This window comes from Sceloporus occidentalis, unplaced genomic scaffold (genome assembly GCF_023333645.1).
Source record: "Sceloporus occidentalis isolate IW3139 unplaced genomic scaffold, rSceOcc1.0.p SCAF_1, whole genome shotgun sequence".
In the NCBI taxonomy this organism is placed as follows: Eukaryota; Metazoa; Chordata; class Lepidosauria; order Squamata; family Phrynosomatidae; genus Sceloporus; species Sceloporus occidentalis.
In genome coordinates, this window is record NW_028316981.1 from 278,198,424 (window position 1) to 278,218,954 (window position 20,531).

At 42.0% G+C, this 20,531-nt stretch overlaps 1 protein-coding gene across 1 annotated transcript in view; it reads left to right on the plus strand.

Annotated features, from left to right (window-relative positions):
• LOC149323944 (protein S100-Z-like) overlaps window positions 1-15,724 on the plus strand; it is a 31,776-nt gene extending 16,052 nt beyond the window's left edge. The window contains exons 2-4 of the mRNA XM_089512866.1: window positions 1,305-1,446; window positions 10,744-10,907; window positions 15,683-15,724. Coding sequence (XP_089368992.1) covers window positions 1,305-1,446; window positions 10,744-10,902 — 301 coding nt within the window. The 3' untranslated portion in view covers window positions 10,903-10,907; window positions 15,683-15,724. The remainder of the gene's footprint in view (window positions 1-1,304; window positions 1,447-10,743; window positions 10,908-15,682) is intronic.
• Window positions 15,725-20,531: the final 4,807 nt, after the last annotated feature.

Below are 20,531 nucleotides of genomic sequence, written 5' to 3' on the forward strand. Positions count from 1 at the left end.
ATTGGACAAACAGTCTTTTGACCAGACAATGGTAATAAAGACAGTTCATTCAAGTGGAGTGCTGTATACTGTAAAGGACAAGGCATGATCATCTTACGGATATCATTTTGTATGTTTATTTCCTAGTGAAGCCGTATTTTGGCAGCAGTTTCTCCAATGAAAGAGGATTGTTTGTCCCAAAATTTATGTATTGCAGTGAATTTTCCTGTGATTATTGGCAGAGGAGATCTTTAGTGATACTCCTGTCTATTCAGCCTCTATGTGTTTCAGTCAGATAATAATATAGTGAAAGCTCTCTTTTCTCTTCTGAACTGTGATGCTGTTAAGCATTTCACCATAAAAGCAAAGTTGCATTAATATCTTATGAAGTGAAAGGCATGATGCAGTGCTTACTGGTTAACATATTGGGCCAGGGTTGGAGTGAGCCAGGTTCAAATTCCTATTTGTTCATGAAGTTGGCTTCCCTATTGGGCCAGACAGTTATTGATTCTTAATCTGACCTACCCTGCAGGGTAGTTGTGCAGAGAAATGAATATGCTACTCTGTGCTCTTTAGGGACTGGATGGTATAGAAATGTAACAAATAAGGTGAAGCACTACATCTTCTTCTTCTGTGTTTGTGGCAGTCATATTCCCAGTGGCTGGCTTCCTAGCAACTAATTAGATTTCCGTCCTTGATGTTTTAATGAAGCCATGCCTTTTCTATTCCCAGCTCCTTACTGAATGTGCTCAGGGAAGCCATCCAGGCTCAGGCAGGGCACCTGGGAAAAGATGCATACACCTGTTGACTAATAACAAGCTGTCACAAATAAAGTAAAAGCCATTGGCGATTTCCTTCTAGAAGCTCAGGGGATATTGGCAAGCTAGGGTGGGACACTCTGGATATAGTTAGATATACTCTCTACCAGCTTGGAACAATACTTTAATTTGGAACAGACCTGAACCGGAACAGGTAGGGGAATGCCTGAATGTTGCATTTGAATGCTCTTGCTATATGCATTTCTTTCCTTCTTCCTTCTAAAGAGACTTCACAGTCATGGTTTAGGACTGAATACCCAGCACTCAATGAATCCAAAGCATTGAGATTTTCTTCTGGATTAATGTGTAAAAAGTGTTCTCCTAAATAAGCATTATAAACAATAGCGGGGTGCATTTGATGATCATATTGAGATCCACAGGGATTTGAACCCTATCTTTTCCTTATTGGGAGCAACTGTGTTTATCCCTTTGTAAGGAGGAAATGACCGCATTTTGAGATGGTTCATGCAAAGTTGCCCTAAGTCTTTGCCTCTTCTCTCCTTGTAGTATGCCGACACAACTAGAAGGTGCGATGGATACCTTAATCAGGGTCTTTCACCATTACTCAGCAAAAGAAGGGGATAAATATAAACTCAATAAAGGAGAACTCAAACAGCTCCTCACCAGTGAACTTACGGATTTCCTTTCGGTAAGATGGAGTTATCATCTTGAGCCTTTTCTGCTGACTATTTATTGGGAAGGTGAACTGAGGAGGGGAATAGCTATTGGGCAACCCTTGAAGAATGTTTTATGTGCCATTTGTTCATCCAGACAGGCAATAAAGCCTTTTCTGCAAAAGCAGCTGAACTGTGTGCACAAATAGTCACTATATTATGTTCCATCCAGGGGAGAATGTAAGATGGTAACCAAACAGGGCTCTTGGTTGCATTATTATTAAGAGGCTTAGCAGCCAGCCTTGTTATAAGATTTTGATGTGTATATAGACTGTAGTCTGTAAAAATTATTCTTGGGTTACTACTCCTAGAATCCTTCAACCAGCATGTCTATAGTCCAAAAAAGTAACCCTTGCACATTCTTGCACTTACATTACATTTTCTCTACTATCTGGTGTAGAAGAACTCTATGAAATTCTGCCCTCAAAATGAAATTTTCTTTCAGTCCCTAATACTGCAGTATCTTTCAGCTGAACATTTATAAACAAAGTTTAGGCACCCCAGTAAAAAGGACAGGCAAAGTTATGAAGGGAATGCAAATAGAGCAACTATAAGAATTGTAAGTATGAATGGTTTTCTATGTCTTACTCCCTGCAGTGTTAGAAATTTGAAGACTGATGGAAAATTTCATTTGGAGATGCAGAATTCTTATTGTTGGCAGAATATCCTGCTTTTGTCCTTCTTCTGCTGTAGCTATATACATCTCCCTCTGCTCTCTTGGAAATTCAAAAGACATAGAACCACTATAGAAAAAGTCAGTATATAATGGTCCTCATTGCTGTGATGCTGCCAAGTGGAGGGATAGGCTAGAGATTCATAAGGGATTTGGTAATTTCTATGACAGACATAATATCTCCAGACCACTGGTGGGCTGATGTTGGTCATATGAGATCTACTTCCATTTTGTTTTCCTTTAACAGCTGCAATCCCTTTACTGTACTGATATGTGAACCAAAGGGAGAGTTCTAGTCTTAGGTTAAGTCCTAAGTGAACTGTAGGAACCTTGTTGGTTAGTCCCAACTGGTATTGGGCTGTCCGGTCAATTGTTGAATGGTCAGTGAACGCAAAGTAAATCCAACTGATTCAATTGCTTTACTTTAGGTTAGGTCTAACAATGGGATCTAGGTTACAGGGCGTTAGGTTCTTAACCTTAAGAAGTGGCTTTTTGTTTCTCATCAAGATGTCTGTAAACCAATATTGTTTCCCAAATATCTCAGTAACTCAAAAAGTTGCCTCTTGTTAAACCATAGGTGATTGTATTCCTTGCCTGATCTCACCAAACTCTAAGCTGTAGAATGGGGCTACTGCAAAATTGTGAAATCATGTATACACAGAAATGTCTTACAGAAGTGATCCATACAGAGTTTTATTCTGTTTATTTTTCCCCCTGTTATTTACTTATTGGCCAGTCTTCAGAAATAGTGATCAGAATGGCTTGTAATAAAACAGCAAGAACACAATTGCAACACAGCACAGCTTGTGCATCACAATGAACACACAGCAGGCAATAAGAAGTCTAGCATAAAAACAGACATCATGACAATCAACAAAAACAAAAGTAACAATCAAATACAAAAGTTTTCACTTGGTACAGAAAATTTAAAAAAATGGTAGCAGGAAAGCTGGTTTTGTAAAGGTGGGATTTTAACAATGGGATGGCTTGAATAAGAACATTTTGTCTTTCATCATCAGCTGCCTGAAAATATGCTTGAGTTTCACTTTATTTCATTTTCTCCATTCTACTGTGAATGGGATTCCACCCTATAGTCAGAGAACAAATAAAAACCAGGTACAGGTGATGCTAAACACACCAATCCCTTCTTCCTTGCTTCAACCTCCCTGATTTCTCTTTGTATGGTCTGCTGTCCAATTCTTAGCGGTGTTTTACACTTGGGAATATAACTTGCATCTTTCCCTTCATCAAATTCCTCCCCCAATATTTTTTCTTACATGCTTTTCTTTGATGAAAATAGGACCACTTTGCATACTTACCCAACGATGTGGCAAGTATGTGCGTCAGCTAGCTCTGTGATGACTCTGAATGTGGTAAAATAGTCATGAGGAATTTGGCAGGTGCAACTCCATACAACAGTTTTGCTGGGTCATAGTGCTCTAAGCAAATGCATGCTATTTGTTTTTTTAATTTGTATCCCATCTTTCCTGAGAAGTGGGAACCAAGGTGGGTAAAAGAAAATAACAGTACAACAGCAGCATAGTTTAAAAACAGGAAGAAATGAAACACCAACAGTTGCAATCTTACAACACAATTAAATTGGTAATAACATTAAAAACAAGTTAAAAACAGCTTTAAAAGCACAATAGTTAGAAATAGAAAAATACTTAAGTACAGCATTTTCCCATTAAAATCTCTGGCTGTGATGAACCAAATTGAGCACAGGTACATCCAGACCCTTCCTATTCACTGTGCCAACCATCTCACTCTATTTTATTCCTTTATAAAGTTCTACCATCTTGGATCACCCATAGTCTTCTCAACTAAGTTCTGGGCATGAGACACAATAGTTTTTAAGACAGCTGAGAGATTTTTGAGAAACCATCTCATCCCATGGTCTACAGACAAGTTGTTGCTGGGTTTTGTTGTTCTTTTTCTTTTGCAGGGTGGAGGGCACTGTCACTTACAGCTAAGCTGTGTTTCAGGTGATGAAAACATGCAAATCCTGTCAACCAGAGACAAAAGTGAAATGAATGTATACACTGTAATCTGCAATTCTTTTTTCAATTTTCATTTAGTTCTCTGTGGGGATAAAAAACAAGATCTGACTCCAGGCTTAAGCTGCTCTGCCAGCCTTCTGGGAAGAAAGTACATCATGTTTGAGTTCTCCTGAGCACACTGCTAGGGCTAAGCAAACATGTTATAATTTCTAGTTGTCATAGCTATGTTTGAGCGAAATCCCTTCTGTAGATCAGACAGGACCCATATAAATACTGAGTATATAGGACATGGAAACTTTTGGAAAACCTCTGCAATAAAGTGCATAGGAAATTGCAGAGTTTGAATGCTTGGACTACAAGTCCTAGAACCCCCCTGCCAATATGGCCAGTGAAGGTTATGGCAGCTGTAGTCCTGAAAGTAACTTATTTAATGACCATGGTAATCGAAGCTTCTAACTGGTTGTACAAAAATAATACTTTCCAAGTTCTAGGGAAGTGGCCAGAGTGCTGTGGCCTTTTTCTTTACTTCGTATCCAGTTGTTCAGTTGAAGAATGTGCAAATTGCTGTGCTTTACCTAATCCAGGTCCATCTATTTCAGTGTTTTCATCCCAACATTTTATAGCCAGATGCTTTTAGAAGCTCACAAATACATCCTGAAACTGATGGCCATCCTTGTTTGTTCTCATCATCTGGTACCAGCACTACTTACACGGGATGTAGCATGGTGGCAGAGCACATACGTTAGATGAAGATGGTTGCAGCATCAATCTTGGCCTCTCCAGTTAGAAGGAGCAGGTGATGTGGAAGGCCTGAGACCCTAGAAAACTGCTGGCAGTCAGAGAAGATATTATTGAGCCAGATGTGACAAAAGTCAGATTCCTATGTTCCTCAGTGATTCTGTTTAGTTATTGTACCCAACACTGAGATGAAACTCCATTGATCATAGAATGTAAGTAAATTATGTTCAGATGCTTGAAACCAACAATGGATACTGTATCTTCATATTGCTAAAGCTTGGTTGTAAAGACACTTTGGTTGTGAAGCTCCCACTCTAACTCTAAAGTACGATCCTGAATTCACTAAAGATCAAGGTGGGGCAGGGTAGGTCATAAAGCAGTGGTGGTTGGTTGCCTTCATGTGAGTGGGGTGGTGAATTACCTCTGAATGTCCAATGTTCTGAATCCTATCCCCATTCCACTGAAATGAAAGACACTAGCTGTCAGTGTCATAGGATCTTCAGCGCTCAGAAATTCATTGTCAGTTCTGGGGCCAATTGCTGTACCAGATACTCAGTACAATAAGAGGTCATTTTCATTAATGATGTAAATAAAACCACTCCAAAACAGCACATTAATCACACTGCCACTTAGATGTAATAAAAGCTAATAATACTGTATTTTGTCACTGATTAACCTATTATGGACCTCACCATCAATGTCAACATTATATCTGCAACATGAACACTGCCACCAAAGAGTCACTGTTGTATGTATGAGTAGAAACATATGTACTCTAGACCTATGTGTTAAATGAGCTGTAGCTGAAATGGTGTCTGAATGCCAGCCATAGGTTTCCTTCCTAGCTGACATCTTCTAATCTTTCTCTTGATTCTGTCATCATCCTTCTCTGCTTCCCTTGGACTTTGCATAGTCTGAGGGTGCTTCCCCCTTGTCCTCAAGGGAATTTCACTTTTCTCCATCCCGTTGCTTCTTCAGTTCATCCCATAATGTTGATCACAACATTATTTCCTTCTTACCTCAGTTTGGGGTGACATGGTTAATATCCATGCAAATAGCCATGAGATCAGAGTGGGGTTTGGAATAAAGCTATGCCTCCAAAGCAGAGGAAAGAGCTATTCTTTTAAACTGCTTCAACTTATTTATTTAATTGTTTTTTAAAAATTTATTAAAATGCATATATCCCTCTATACGTCATACAGTCTCAAGGTGACATACAATAAAATTAGTTTAACAAATGTAAACAACATGGAAATAGTCTAAACAGACTAAGACCATATTACCATGGTTTGCTCTTTAAAACAGTGTAAACCATAATGCATGTGCAGATTCTGATAAAATCAATTGGGCCCCAACAGATTTAAGAAGCAGTCATGTCTCTACTTGACACTAGTATTTATGCCACTCAGGGAAGAGCAGTTATGAGTGTGTATGAGGATGTGGACCATACCAGATGCCACCTTGGGGAATTGAACACCAAGTGGGGCAGTAACTCCCATCTGTCCAAGAGCCCCCCTCCACCAGCCAAGACACCTCTGATGTCCATTGGCTGTGGCCACGGGTGGAGGTGGGATGCTGCTGGTGCCCAGTAGCTCCTTCTGGGACTGGCGCAGCTGCTGGTTGAGTGAGAAAGGGCATTGCCTCCCTCCATTGCCAGCCATGCCAGACCAAGCATGGAGTGCTGGGTGGTAGAAGCACTGGCCCCCTGCCACCACTGCAGAGATAGACTGGCTGGAGGAGGAGGTATTTGGATGGTGTGCAAGCTAGGGAGCACTGGGGTGACACCAACCCTAGTGATGGCACTAGGAAAGAGGCACCCTACATACTTTTCTACCTGAAAAAAATGTAGAGTTTTGCCCATCACAGACTATTATCTGCTCCTCCACTTCAGCTTTTGAGTGGTACCTTTTCCACCCAAAGTTTTTCAGGAAAAGCATATTCATGTCCAAGCTCATGGAGGCATCCCACATGATTATATAAAATGGATGGCCCAAGATTATGTAGAGGAATACTGGTCAATATCTGGAAATCTTCTTTTTCTTTAAGTGCTTCCTCCAATCTGGAGTTGCATGGTGTTTTATTCACAGGTTGATTGGAACTTCTGCTGACTCTAAATATAGCCTCCTATCTTTCCTGAGCAGAGGGACTGGGGAGAAGTGCCTTCGTTCCAGGACACATTATCAGTGCTGATATGATTTGTGTTCTTCTAGTTTGTTCCTAAATTATTCTCAGCTAAAATTCTTGCATTGAAAAAGAAAAGAAAGATCTGATATATAACTAGCATTCTCCAGCCCATTAATCCTAAAAAGCACTGCACTCTTCAAAATTGGCAGCTCCATAAAAGGGGAAAGAAAGGGGAAGAAAAATGAAGCTGTCATCAGTTTTCTTGGATTGAAGGCTTTTGTTTTTTTTGGTCTTGTGTACCATATTAATAAAATGTCTCCATGGTGGTCTAATCTTCAGAGTAATCAACGAGTGGAAGATAGATGTGTCTTCAGATCTCTGCAGATTAGGCAAAAAAAGTAGATTATACTTGTATTAAGTGCAAATTCACAAGTAAACTTGTACCTTCACCGCCTTGAGTCCCTATATTGGGAGAAAGGCAGGATATAAGAAAATCATAATACATTAGCAGTCTTACATAGTACATTTTACACATACATGGATTAAAACCCCTTTCATATCTGTCAAGTTTCTAATGTGAACAAAAAAAAACCCCAAGATTAGCTAGAATGCTAATTCAGATTGCAAATGCTTCTTTTCTACTTTCTCTTTCACATGAACAATCATCATAATTAGCAGAAGAAACAGGCCCATATTTAAGCATCCCATAAATACTAGTGTCAAGTACAGACATGACTACTTCTTAAATCTGTTGGGGTCCAATTGATTTGCCTTTCTCCCAATATAGGGACTCAAGGCAATGAAGGTATGAGTTAAGTTCACTTAATGACATACACATACAGAAATCACACTACATGTGTAAGATGAATTATTCACCATGGTGCAACAGACATATTCTGCTGTCAGGGGTGGAAGCACAGTTGCACATACTGCAACATTGTGCATTGTGGTTGTGTATTGTGCACTCCAACTGCACATTGCATTTGTGCATTGCTCATTACAGAAAGGTATCCAGTCATTAATATTTGATATTCATTGTTGCTGTTTTGCATGAAGGTTGTGTAGTGCTGGTGTAGCGTGTTTGCATGTGAATATTTACCCTATGCAGAAGGATGTTGGACTGCAGGCACATGTATACCAGTACTACTCAAAGTGGTAGTCCATGAACTAGTGTTTGTCCATGTACTATTGGCTGCTAATCTTTGGTGAGTTTCCAGGAAAGAATGCAAAGTTGTACTCAGTGGGTACAAATATACTGCTGGTTCCTGGCACACTGGGAGAAAGAAATTTGCCATTCCCCCACATAGATGAGATGAGACACCTCCAAGACACCCATCCTTTATTGCTTTGCACAGTTCCTCTACACTTATGGCTGTAGCCTCCTTGACAAATTTACACAAGTCCTCTTTGGTTGTTGCTCACCATGTTTTCTTCAGCTTTGGAGCAGTGGAGCACTGAGCCCCATTTTCTCCACTGCCGCCTTCTTCACATGGAAAGTGGTGCATCTGAAGAGAAGAGATTCCTGTTCATATGGAGATCTCTGTATAAGAAATTAGCCTGGAAAATCAGAATAAAGAGCTCTTGAGCAGGTAGGAACTTCTCCACTTTATCTGTGTCACTTTCCACCTGAGGAGAGTAATCATGGAGGAGGGCCTAGATGAGTGAGAAATGGCTGAACAAGGCTAAAGGCTGTGCAGTAAACTTGGCAGTAGGGGAGTTGTGGATAGCGCATTTGCTTTGAGAAGCTTGCCTGTTCATTCCTCAGTATTTTCAGCTGGAATTGGAAAGATGATCGCTTCAGAGCCTTGTTTCCAGAGAGCTACTTTCAGCCAGTGTTGACAATAATGGATTAGATCAGTGATGGCGAACCTATGGCACGCGTGCCAGAGGTGGCACTCAGAGCACTCTCTGTGGGCACATGTGCCGTCGCGGTGCATCTACACCAGCTGCTTAATTTGGGGCAGTTCTAAAGCATTATGCCCCAGTTTAGCCCCATACCAATCATGATGGCAACCACATACACCAGGCCAAATCCAGTGCAACACCGCATTGGTTGGACACACAGGCAAGCTGGGCAGACACTGCATCAGCCCTGGACATGTGATCAACAAGGATCTGGGCACCTGTTTCTCAGCAGAAGCAAAAGCAGTGATACACCAGACAGGCTTTCCATGAAGTTCCTGACTGCAAGAAAGTGATGGCATCAGTTCCAAATTAGACCATTCACTTTCCCTGCTGTGCTCATTGCAATGAAGGAATATGGCACAGCTCTTGGTGTGTGGACAACTACATCAGGCCAAATCAAACCACACACAAAAAGAGCCTGGGGTCATTCCAGGGTTTCCAGAAAACTGGGATTTCCTTTGACTTTGCTTAGTTTGGAGCAAAGTATTCATATATCATCAGGATTGCCAGGACTGGCTTCAGGGTGAGTACAGCATATTTCACCAGTGTACACAAGCCCCTGGTTTAATAAAGATAATGGATGTTAATAATGGCATTTATCTTTAGTGAATTAGCTGGAAAAAAATCAGGCTTCACCAGTGAAAATGCAATCCTATATGAACTTACCTAAGGATAAGTCCCAGTGAATTCAATAACTTTTTTTTTCATATGGATAGACACTCTTTCTACTTTTGCTCCATTTCACTTTCTTATGTGTTCACTAACTAGCCTAGCTCCTTTTTAAAATTAAAAAACCTCTTTATTATAGATTGGTGTAAAAGTGGGACAAAATGGGGTCATCACTGATGTTCATTCTGTCTCATTGTTACATGAATTTATTTATGGTATCAATTAATTTTTAAAATATAAATATTTGTAGTATTTTGTACACATTTGGCCCTGAAGTATTTTCATTCATTTTTTGAGCTGAGGAATCTATCACAAAATTCAGAACAATGGGTGGGGAGGGGCAGAACTTCCTGAGAGGTTGCTGCACCACGTGTTAATCTGTGAAGGATGATTCACATAGAGATGCAATCTGAGCAAAATCCATGAACATTCATTTGTGATTATACAATCCATAATTTCATTGTTAATCATTTTAATCTGTTAGCCTAACTGAAAACTTCTTGATCAGCCGGAAAGTTGTCTTCAGTCAGTTAGACAACAGCGTTATCAGATTTTCCTCGTGGTGAAAAATGTAGAAAAGATACTTTTTTGGACTACAGCTTTCAGAATTCCCTAGTCAGAGTGACAAATGGACATTATACTCCAAAAACATGATGTTTCCAAGATCTGGAAAAATGTGTTGTGGCAAGATCCGTTTACAAGAGGCATCCCCTCTTCTTTCTTATGCAGGGGGTTATTTCTTTGTATATCGTGCCTGTTGGACCATATGTCTGTATAATTTATAAACAAGATATACTTTTTTTCTTTCTGGGGTAGTTTCCTTCATTGTTCCATTTATATGCAGACACACTCAGTTGTCAGCAATTTATTTGGGAGAGAAGAGCACATTAACATTTAGCTTTTTAAAATTAAAATGTTGAAAATATTAGAAATAAACATTATGTTTTTAGAAAGCCATCATTTTGTTAAGTCAAATAGAGACTGAAAAAACTGCTATGGCAGGGGCAAATGTAAAAAATTTAAATGGTGTAACTAGAGGGTGCACAGACCTTCAAGGAAATACAAGCGAACTCTCAAAAGTAATTGCCACTTCTCAGAAGACTCTCTAACCAATATCCGACAGTATGCCAAGATATATATTAATATCTGTTTTGCCTTTGTAGTGTCAAAAGGATCCACAGTTGGTAGATAAGATTATGAAAGATCTTGATAGCAATAAAGACAATGAGGTGGATTTTAATGAATTCGTGGTCCTGGTTGCTGCCTTGACAGTCGCATGCAATGATTTCTTTGAAGAGCAAATGAGGAAAAAGGGAGAATAGGCACGGTAAGTGGTACACATTTAATTATCACTCTGTAGGACATCTTTTATGGCTAATGGCTAATCTCATTGGACCAACTAAGAATTTGGATATTATAAAATTATTAGGAAAGTTGTTCTGCTGACACTCTCAGCTTTCCTCTTTCTTTTTGTATAGAATGGTTTTCCAAATCTAAAATGCTTAAGATTTAAAGAGGAAGGCACTGGAAACACAATACTGTGTAAAATATGGGCAGTTGAAAAGTCCAGTTGTTTAAGCCAGACAAGTAATTATAGTAGTATCATTTAATCCCAGTCACTTTACTCCTTATCCTGATGCAAAGGCATCTGGAATAGAAATAATGTCTTGTATTGGTTAGGACAAAATTTAAATAAGTCAGGAAAAGGAAAACTATGGCCTGCAACTAATTTGTATTCTTCTCAATTGGGAACATCAGAATTGAGTAGAATTCATCTGTTCCTCCTTCTCCTTCATAACCTATTGTGGTTTGAGTGATAGCCCTTGAAATCCTTCATTTTTAAATGATACTTAAATGGCCACTGTAGGATGAATGGACATGAATTCTACTATGAAAGTTATAGGTTTTAAATATGAAGTCAGAATATCTGCTAGGCCTGTCTGTGCATGTAAAAACTGAATTCTTCTAGAGCAGGTGTAGACACCCTATAAAGATGAGGAGACACAAGTGCCTCCAATCCCCCTGAGGGTGCACCCTTTTTTCTCATCTGAATTTGCCACCATATTGGCAATTACAAACCCTTTCCCTAAAATTTCCCTTTCAAGCAAGATTCAGAGGGAGTTCACATCTTGTTTCATAGCTGAATTGTGCTTACAGGAGTTCAGTTTGGCTTGAAAAGAAGGTATAGTCATCCTACATGTCTTGTTTCAAAGGGAGGTTGCTTTTTAAAAAAATATTCTGTCACTACTGAGTTTCAAGCCGCAGCTGTAACTGTGGGGAAATGGACAGGACAGAAGTGGCCTCACAGGTGGGGAGATTGTTCACTTGCAGTATGGCCTTAAGGTTTTGTCCTCTTCTCAAGGAAAGCATATTCTGTGAAAATTACACATTTTCCCTGTGAAAATGAGGTTTCCTCAGAGATGCTTGCTTTTATAATCAAACTTGCAAACTATCATCCAATGACCAAAATCACAAAAGGAAACATGCTAAATGTAAAGTATGCAGTTGAGGCAACTCAGTGTGTTATGACAAACAGATGTCTTTCACAATTTGGAAAGCAATGCTTCTGAAGATGTGCTAAGTGTATTGCATCATTTGGCCCTCAGTCTGTGGGCATAGTGGAATGCTTTTGCAGATAAAGAATCTAAAAACTCTACCTGAAACATGAGACGTTTTTAATTTTTTCCACTTTAGTAGCCAGGATGACTGAATCTCTGAACAGTCATGGAGCAGATGGAATTTTAGCTTGTCACACTGTAGTAAACCAAGCAACTAAAAATTCTCCCATATACTTGATTAGTAAAGTTAAGGAACTTTGCTTTCCTTTATATCTAATCATTTTCAATATTTTTTCTTTTTTTCCTTTTTATTGCCCTGATTCAACATATGATGTTCTTTTAAGGAGCTCAGCTCATAGGTTACAAACATCACTGCTGCAATATACCTGTAGGCTTAGGGGACTCATCCAGTAGGACCTGTTTGGACCTCATACCACCAATAAAATTAAATTCAGGTGCCAATCCAGTTGGGAACATAGTGCACCGAGAGTGCAACCCATTCCACTCCAGTTATGTTTCCCCTAAAAAGTGCACAAATCTGCTCAACAATTAGTAGTGTGTGTGTGTGTATGTGTAGGGGGGAACCATGCTCTGCTGTCAGGGCATGGTGAAGGTTTTAAAAAATCTTCCAGTAAATGTCACATATGGCAAGGAGGCATTCAGGCACAAATAGTTGGAAAGGAAAGGATAAGACCTTTGTTCCCTGTGCACCTTTTTGTTTCCTGAATCCAGACCAGTCCTCAGCCTCACCACATACTTTTAACTTTAAAATATCCAAAATAGAGTTGCACTCTGATATATAATGTAAAATCAAGACCGTCCCAATCATCAGGCAGAAAGAACCAATATGCCTTAAGGCCACAGATTTTATGTATCATGAAAAGGCAGCAAATTATCAGTTACACTGTTATAATTAGACTTTCGCTGCCAAAGCTGAGAGAGTAGCAAATTAAGTTGCCTTTCATTACTATGTAATTTAGCTTTGATAAGTGGGTGCATGGCCTTAGGCAGCAGAATGTCTTGGGCCAGTTCTCACCTACATGTTGTTAGATCTGCAGAGACAGAAGGGCCTAAGGTCTCTCCAAGTAAGATTTTGAGTTAACAATGGATTTCAACCTAGACACCCCTATTCCTATTCCTACCCCTACCTGCCCCCACCCCGATATAGGTACAGTAGTTTTGCACTATTGTAAACAGTGTTGTGGTGGCAAATTTTGAAGTAAAGGCCCTCATCATGACATGCTGTATAGCTATAACAACCTACAAGAGAATTCACTCCAGTGTATGCATGAATGAATGAATGCAGGCAGCTGTGTTGATCTATGTGACCTATATCTGTATAGATGAAGTTCTAGCAGTTTTCATCTGAACCAGGAGCCTTACAAGATACAGCTCACTATAACACATTATTGCTGCAAAAATCCATTCCAGCTACTGTGGGGATTGCAGCTCAGGCAACAAGGAGGTCCTCAAGATGGATGATGATAGCTGTTGATGTCATAGGCCCCATTCCCACTGGGGTATAAATCGAATGAAGAATCGGATTATAGGAACATCGTTCCCATTTGAACTCGTGTTTGATCCTTGTTTAAGGAAAATCGTTCCTATTTGAATCCATGTTTGATCCAACTTTGATTTCTCTAGCTAAAACCCGAATCAGCGGTGGATAACCCAGATTATCCTGACTGCACTTTTCCACAGGTTGGGGTGTTGTTTTTTTTGCAGCTGCCGTGTCGGATCCAGAGAAAATTAATGGGAATGACAAGGGTGTCCGAACTGGGGGAGGAGCAATGTTCAAGGGGCTGTCCTGGGGGTGTCACCAGCTTTGTTCTTTCCTGGCATTTCGGGCACCATTTTCCCCCGTTTGCGTAGTCTTTCCCTAGTGGTGTGTAAAACTTTTTTTAAAAAAAAGAGGAAAGTTAAACTGGGTTTTTTGGAGAGGGTAGGAAAAAGAAAGGAAAGAGGAGAAGAGATATGGAGAAAGGGAGGCTGGCGAAAATTTTTTGTGAGCAGAAAGGAAAAAGAGAGAGAGGACAAAAACCCCAAACACTGAATGTGGCTCCTGCATCCAGCCTTGTTTCCTTTTTTGAGACAGAAAAGGGGTGGCTGGCTGCTGTATATTAGGGTGGTTTGAAGAAGAAGGTCCCCCTGCTCTGGAGGAGACCTATAGAGGCCAGGAGCCTCCTCACTCAGGCTCTCCTCAGCTTTGTGAGGGCTTACCAAATCCTCCTGAGGCAGGAATGCTGGACCTGAGGCTCTTGCTCATGAGCACCATTGAGTTGCAAATGGGCTTCTCTGTCTGCCTTGGAAATCCCCGAGGCTCCCAACTGTAATAAAAGGGCCTTAGGCTGCCTAAGCACCCCCCAAAAAAAATTAAAGGGAGAAATGCTAAGAAATACAACTCCTCTCTCTTTATGTATCTATCCAACCCCTCAACTTTTTTCTCTTCAAATTCCCCACAGAGCCATCCTTCTCTCCCTCTCTTTGCAAATAATAATAATAAACGAGTGTGTAAAAGTTTTTTTAAAAAAAAGAAGAAAAAAAAGTTAAACTGGGTTTTTTGGAGAGGGAGGGGAAAAGAAAGGAAAGAGGAGAAGGGATATGGAGAAAGGGAGGCTAGCGAAAACTTTTTGTGAGCAGAAAGGAAAAAGAGAGAGGGGAAAAAAACAAACACTGAATGTGGCCTTCTTTCCAGCCTTGTTTCCTTTTTTGAGACAGAAAAGGGGTGGCTGGCTGCTGCATATTGGGGTGGTTTGAAGAAGAAGGGGGGGATAAGAAGAAGGAGGAGGGATTAGACATCACTGTGTGGTCTAATCGCCTAAGCGCTTGATTGACAACTTTAAAAAAACGGTTCCAGAAAGGCAATGAAAACGGGGAACAAACAAACAAAAAAACCGCATCAAAATACAATGGAGATATCAATGGGAACGGGAACATGGGTCAAGAAAAACTGAGTCCATTTGCTCCCTTTTGTAGTGGGAACGATGGACCTGATTCGAATACGACTCATACCACCAGCTTGATCCGATCCAGAGTCGCAGCAATACACGTTGCTTTATTTGCCCAGTGGGAATGGGGCCATAGTCTTAGGTTTTGACCCTACAAGCCATGGTTCTACTACATTACTGTCTGTATAATAGTGCAGTTATCTGTAGGATACCCATGAGAACTCCCATGCTACACCACACTATAAGACTAGACCATTTGTTTGCCGTGCATTTTTAACACTTACTGTATACTGTATTTAATATTTATATTTAATTTAAAATATTTAATAATATTTCATGTATGCAAAATGTGATGTAACAGTATTCAAAATAAGGAATGAAGCTTGTAGTCATTAAAAATGTAAATAAGCACAAAGGTATCTTTATTATAAAGACCTATATAGTTTTCTTTCTTTATGGAAATGTTATTATTTCCATCTGAATGCACATGGCATTGTCTGAAATATGACATACCAGTATGTTTTAGACTGGATAATTTCTTTTCTGACAAGGCTTTTACTGCATAATACCTACTGCATCTCTGTTTGCATTGACAGGTTCAATCGCCTTTTGAAAAGATGGGAGACGGTAACTTCTACTGAACAAAGATTTTACCTTTTATTTTTTTTCCCCTTAGTATTTGGCTTTCCTTTCCTCTCCGCCAGCTCAAGTACTCTTAACAATGTTTCTTCACCTTTTAAAATATTAGCACACAGCAATAGCTCAGATGTAGACTAAGGCTGCGTTCCCACTATAATTTAAAGCAAATTGCTTATTGGGTTATATGACCGTCATTCCCATTTGAAACTGGTTCTGATCCTACCATATTCGGTTTCAATTGCGATGAAATGAGGCAAATGCAAAAAAAAAAAAAAAAAAAAAAAAAACACCCTGCTCTTTCCTGACACTAGTTTCTTGGCAGTTCCTTTGTAAAAAAATCAATTCCAGAGCATGTTCAACAAGTAGGAAAGACGGGTCTGAATTGCATCATTCTGGAGGGGAGGGACTAATGGCAGAAGGGCATTTACCATCCCTCCTCAGTTTTTGGTAGATCCACCATTCCTCCTTCCCAGTGCTGCCTTTGTGCTTGTGATGTGACCTATGGGCACATGATTTTTTGGAAAAAAAATGAGAGCAGCTTTGATTCATTGATTTTGCAGCTACTTGCAATTACTTGGTCAGCAAGCCGGGCGATGGGGCCGATGGCAGTTCAGTGAGACAAGTAGTCACTGCATAGCAAGATTTTAAAGGGTTAGCCCACAACTCCTGGCCATGTGACTCCATCTTAACATGTGGATGCAAATAGCAATATATTTCTTGAAAAGTTACAAGCAAATTTACAAGATTTCAGGCAAAGAGTATGGGAAGGATACAACAAGGCCACATATAACTCTAGGCAAGGCTAGGGGTCTGATTGAGCTTGGAATCTGCAGCCTTTAATAGACTGTAATGTCACATAGGACTATCCTATGGGAGAAGCGGGAGATATAAATAAAAATGTATTATTATTATTATTATTATTATTATTATTATTATTATTATTATTACCCTGCCAATAACTTAAAGAGGAATTTTCACCCCTACATGGTTCCTCAAAATTTCTGTGTTACTTGAGACAAGCCTGCCACTCTATCCATCTGATCCCAAAAATCATTATTTGCATTATCTTGCTTTTTTTCAAGAACATAGCTGCAACTGCTTCGTAAACCTATCCAAAATAGGTTTCTACAGACTATTTATTAATTTATTAACATCAGGAAGAAACTCTTCTAGAACATGGCCACAGAGCCCGAAACCCCCACAAAAACATTTATTAATTGCTGGCCTCATTCTCATAGTCCTTGTTTGGCTGAAAACTAATTTCTCCCATGGATATTTTGTATTGTTTTGTTTACTTTTACTGTGGTTCTAATAAACTGAAATAAAGTACTAGATAGTCCAATTTTGGAATTGATGTCTACATAACAGATAATCCAGATACTTTGCACACAAAATGGAAAAACAAATATCTCTGCTAGTATTACTGCCCTGTTCCTCTCACTCCCTTCTAAGACTTCTCCCCCTTGCTCTGAGGACTAAAGAAGGATCCAGCCCTGAGATCTGACCACACTAACAGGCATGAGCAAAGCTGCAGATAGTAGAGTTTGGCTTGGTAAACTTAGTCCTACTTCTCAATGGTACTCAAGTAGCTTGAATGAAAGCTGCAGATAAAGTGAAGGGGAATCGTTTTGTCTGCCATTCCACTAGAGCCTTTATCTGATATTCTTGAAGCAAATTCAGCTTTCTGAGGAGCAAGACGGTTTTTTAAATGTCAGTGCCTTGCAGGTTTAGAGGCAGTATGATTTATTTTCTAAAAAAAATGAAGAACATGAAGTTCTTCAGATATGGCCTAAGCTTTCCTTCAAACAGAGTATTTGTTCAAACACATGTAATGAATGAAGAATATGAACATACACACACTTTTCAAGGCAATGTTCTTGTTCTCAGAATACTCCACCTTGCCCCGAGGACCAGTGAAGAGGTTCTAAGTTCTGGTTTCTGGTGTTATCATGTTTGGTTCTAATAAAATTTTGGGTACATGTGGTATGTGCTATGACCCCTGACTGACCTCATAGAGGACCCACGATTAAGCCAAAGGCAAGGAGACCACGTAGGCAACTAACCTTGCAAAGGCAGAGTCCCTAGAAAAAGATGGAATTGGAAATTCTCCTCAAGAAGTTTGGGAGTCGCCAAACCAGAATCGCCACTGCTTACCTGAGTAAGACAACAGACTTGGCTTCATACCTGATGAGCCAGTGATCAGTTTAATGACTCAGTAATCAAGTCGGATGCCCCTCCGAATTGTGTCCAGACCTAAATGCATTGTGCAACACATTACTTGCTCTTGGCTTAACAAAGCCCAAGCAATCAACACCTTTGTCTAGCAAGTCCCCCTAGCCTCCAGCTACGTTTCGCACTATAAGAACCCCGGGTTTTTGGACCCTCCTTGTGCTATCACCAGGTTGCAAGCTGGTCCATGCTAGTTTGAACTCTGATCTTAGCTCTTCCCCCACGCTCCTGCGGCCGTGATCCACTATCCATCCAAGCTTCATCAGACTTACTGGAGAAGACTTCTAAGATAGTATTCCCTAGTGGTGCCTCTCTTTCTCAAACCTATCTCCCTAACTCACCCATCCCCTGCTGTAGCTAAGAATGTGTGTGTGTGTATATGTTCCCCTTTTGCTGTGTGGTTTTCCCTGTGCTTTAATAAACGTTACCCTTTTAATTGGACCTAGTTGGTATCAGCCTCTCTTTCTCTTGGGGCTTGCTGGCGACCTCTGGTATACACTGTTGGGACCCGATTCCGGCACGTGGTTTTGTTAGGGCCTCCTCTCGGCTATATTTGAGCTAATTAAAATTCCCCTAAGCAAGAGACTTCCTAACACTGGGAACCTTATTTCAAAAGGTTAGTGAATAGGAAAGGAAAAATCTGATAGCTGGGCAGGAAAGAAAGTAGATTCAGGTAAGTTTGCTTCCCTCTCCCTTCGCTTACAGGACGCCGCCACGCCCCCCCCCATGTCACCGGGGAGGCGGCTGGAGGACTTGCCCCAAAGCCGCTCTGGCGGTGCACCTGCGGAGGGGAGAGGCCGGTGAGAGCAGCCTACTTAAGCCGGCTCGCCGGCACCCGAAGGAGGACGCCGCCACGCCCCCCATGCCACCGGGGAGGCGGCCGGAGGACTTGCCCCAAAGCCGCTCTGGCGGTGCACCTGCGGAGGGGAGAGGCCGGTGAGAGCAGCCTACTTAAGCTGGCTCGCCGGCACCCGAAGGAAGACGCCGCCACGCCCCCCCCATGTCACCGGGGAGGCGGCCGGAGGACTTGCCCCAAAGCCGCTCTGGCGGTGCACCTGCGGAGGGGAGAGGCCGGTGAGAGCAGCCTACTTAAGCTGGCTCGCCGGCACCCGAAGGAGGACGCCGCCACGCCCCCCCCATGCCACCGGGGAGGCGGCTGGAGGACTTGCCCCAAACCCGCTCTGGCGGTGCACCTGCGGAGGGGAGAGGCCGGTGAGAGCAGCCTACTTAAGCCGGCTCGCCGGCACCCGAAGGAGGACGCCGCCACGCCCCCCCATGCCACCGGGGAGGCGGCTGGAGGACTTGCCCCAAAGCCGCTCTGGCGGTGCACCTGCGGAGGGGAGAGGCCGGTGAGAGCAGCCTACTTAAGCCGGCTCGCCGGCACCCGAAGGAGGACGCCGCCACGCCCCCCCCATGCCACCGGGGAGGCGGCTGGAGGACTTGCCCCAAAGCCGCTCTGGCGGTGCACCTGCGGAGGGGAGAGGCCGGTGAGAGCAGCCTACTTAAGCCGGCTCGCCGGCACCCGAAGGAGGATGCCGCCACGCCCCCCCATGCCACCGGGGAGGCGGCTGGAGGACTTGCCCCAAAGCCGCTCTGGCGGTGCACCTGCGGAGGGGAGAGGCCGGTGAGAGCAGCCTACTTAAGCCGGCTCGCCGGCACCCGAAGGAGGACGCCGCCACACCCCCCCCCCATGCCACTGGGGAGGCGGCTGGAGGACTTGCCCCAAAGCCGCTCTGGCGGTGCACCTGCGGAGGGGAGAGGCCGGTGAGAGCAGCCTACTTAAGCCGGCTCGCCGGCACCCGAAGGAGGACGCCGCCACGCCCCCCCCATGCCACCGGGGAGGCGGCCGGAGGACTTGCACCAAAGCCGCTCTGGCGGTGCACCTGCGGAGGGGAGAGGCCAGTGAGAGCAGCCTACTTAAGCCGGCTCGCCAGCACCCGAAGGAGGATGCCGCCACGCCCCCCCCATGCCACCAGGGAGGCGGCCGGAGGACTTGCCCCAAAGCCGCTGCCACTGCCGCTGCTGTAAGCGCGGCTGAAAGAACTCTGGTTTGGGCCCTGATACCATCTGGGCAGTTTTGGGGATTTTTTTTTTTTGTATTTGTGGTAACTCTGGGGGTTGGAGGGTTAATGCTGTTTGGATATTAATATTGTTGTTATGTAATACTGGCTGTTTTGTGATATGCATTGATGTTATATTGATAACTGTATTGTTGCCTTTTTGTATTGAGATGTATTGCTATTGATATTGTGATGTATTTGAAATATGCAGTGTTATGTTATTGTTATGCAAATTGTTGTAAACCGCCTTGATTAATTTGTTTTAGAAGGGCGGTATACAAATAAACCTTATTATTATTATTATTATTATTATTATTGAAAAGTCATAATCAGTTGCTACATGATGCTTCTTCTATTTAATCCCCCCTTTTTACTGCTCAGATTTCAGAATATGAATACAATATAGCAACTTAATCTGATCTGTTTCTAGCTGAATGGTAGGGAAACAGATGTCTGAAAAAGTGGTAGTAATTTCAGATCCAAAGATTCAAGACAGGAATGGCTAAGGCTTACTGGT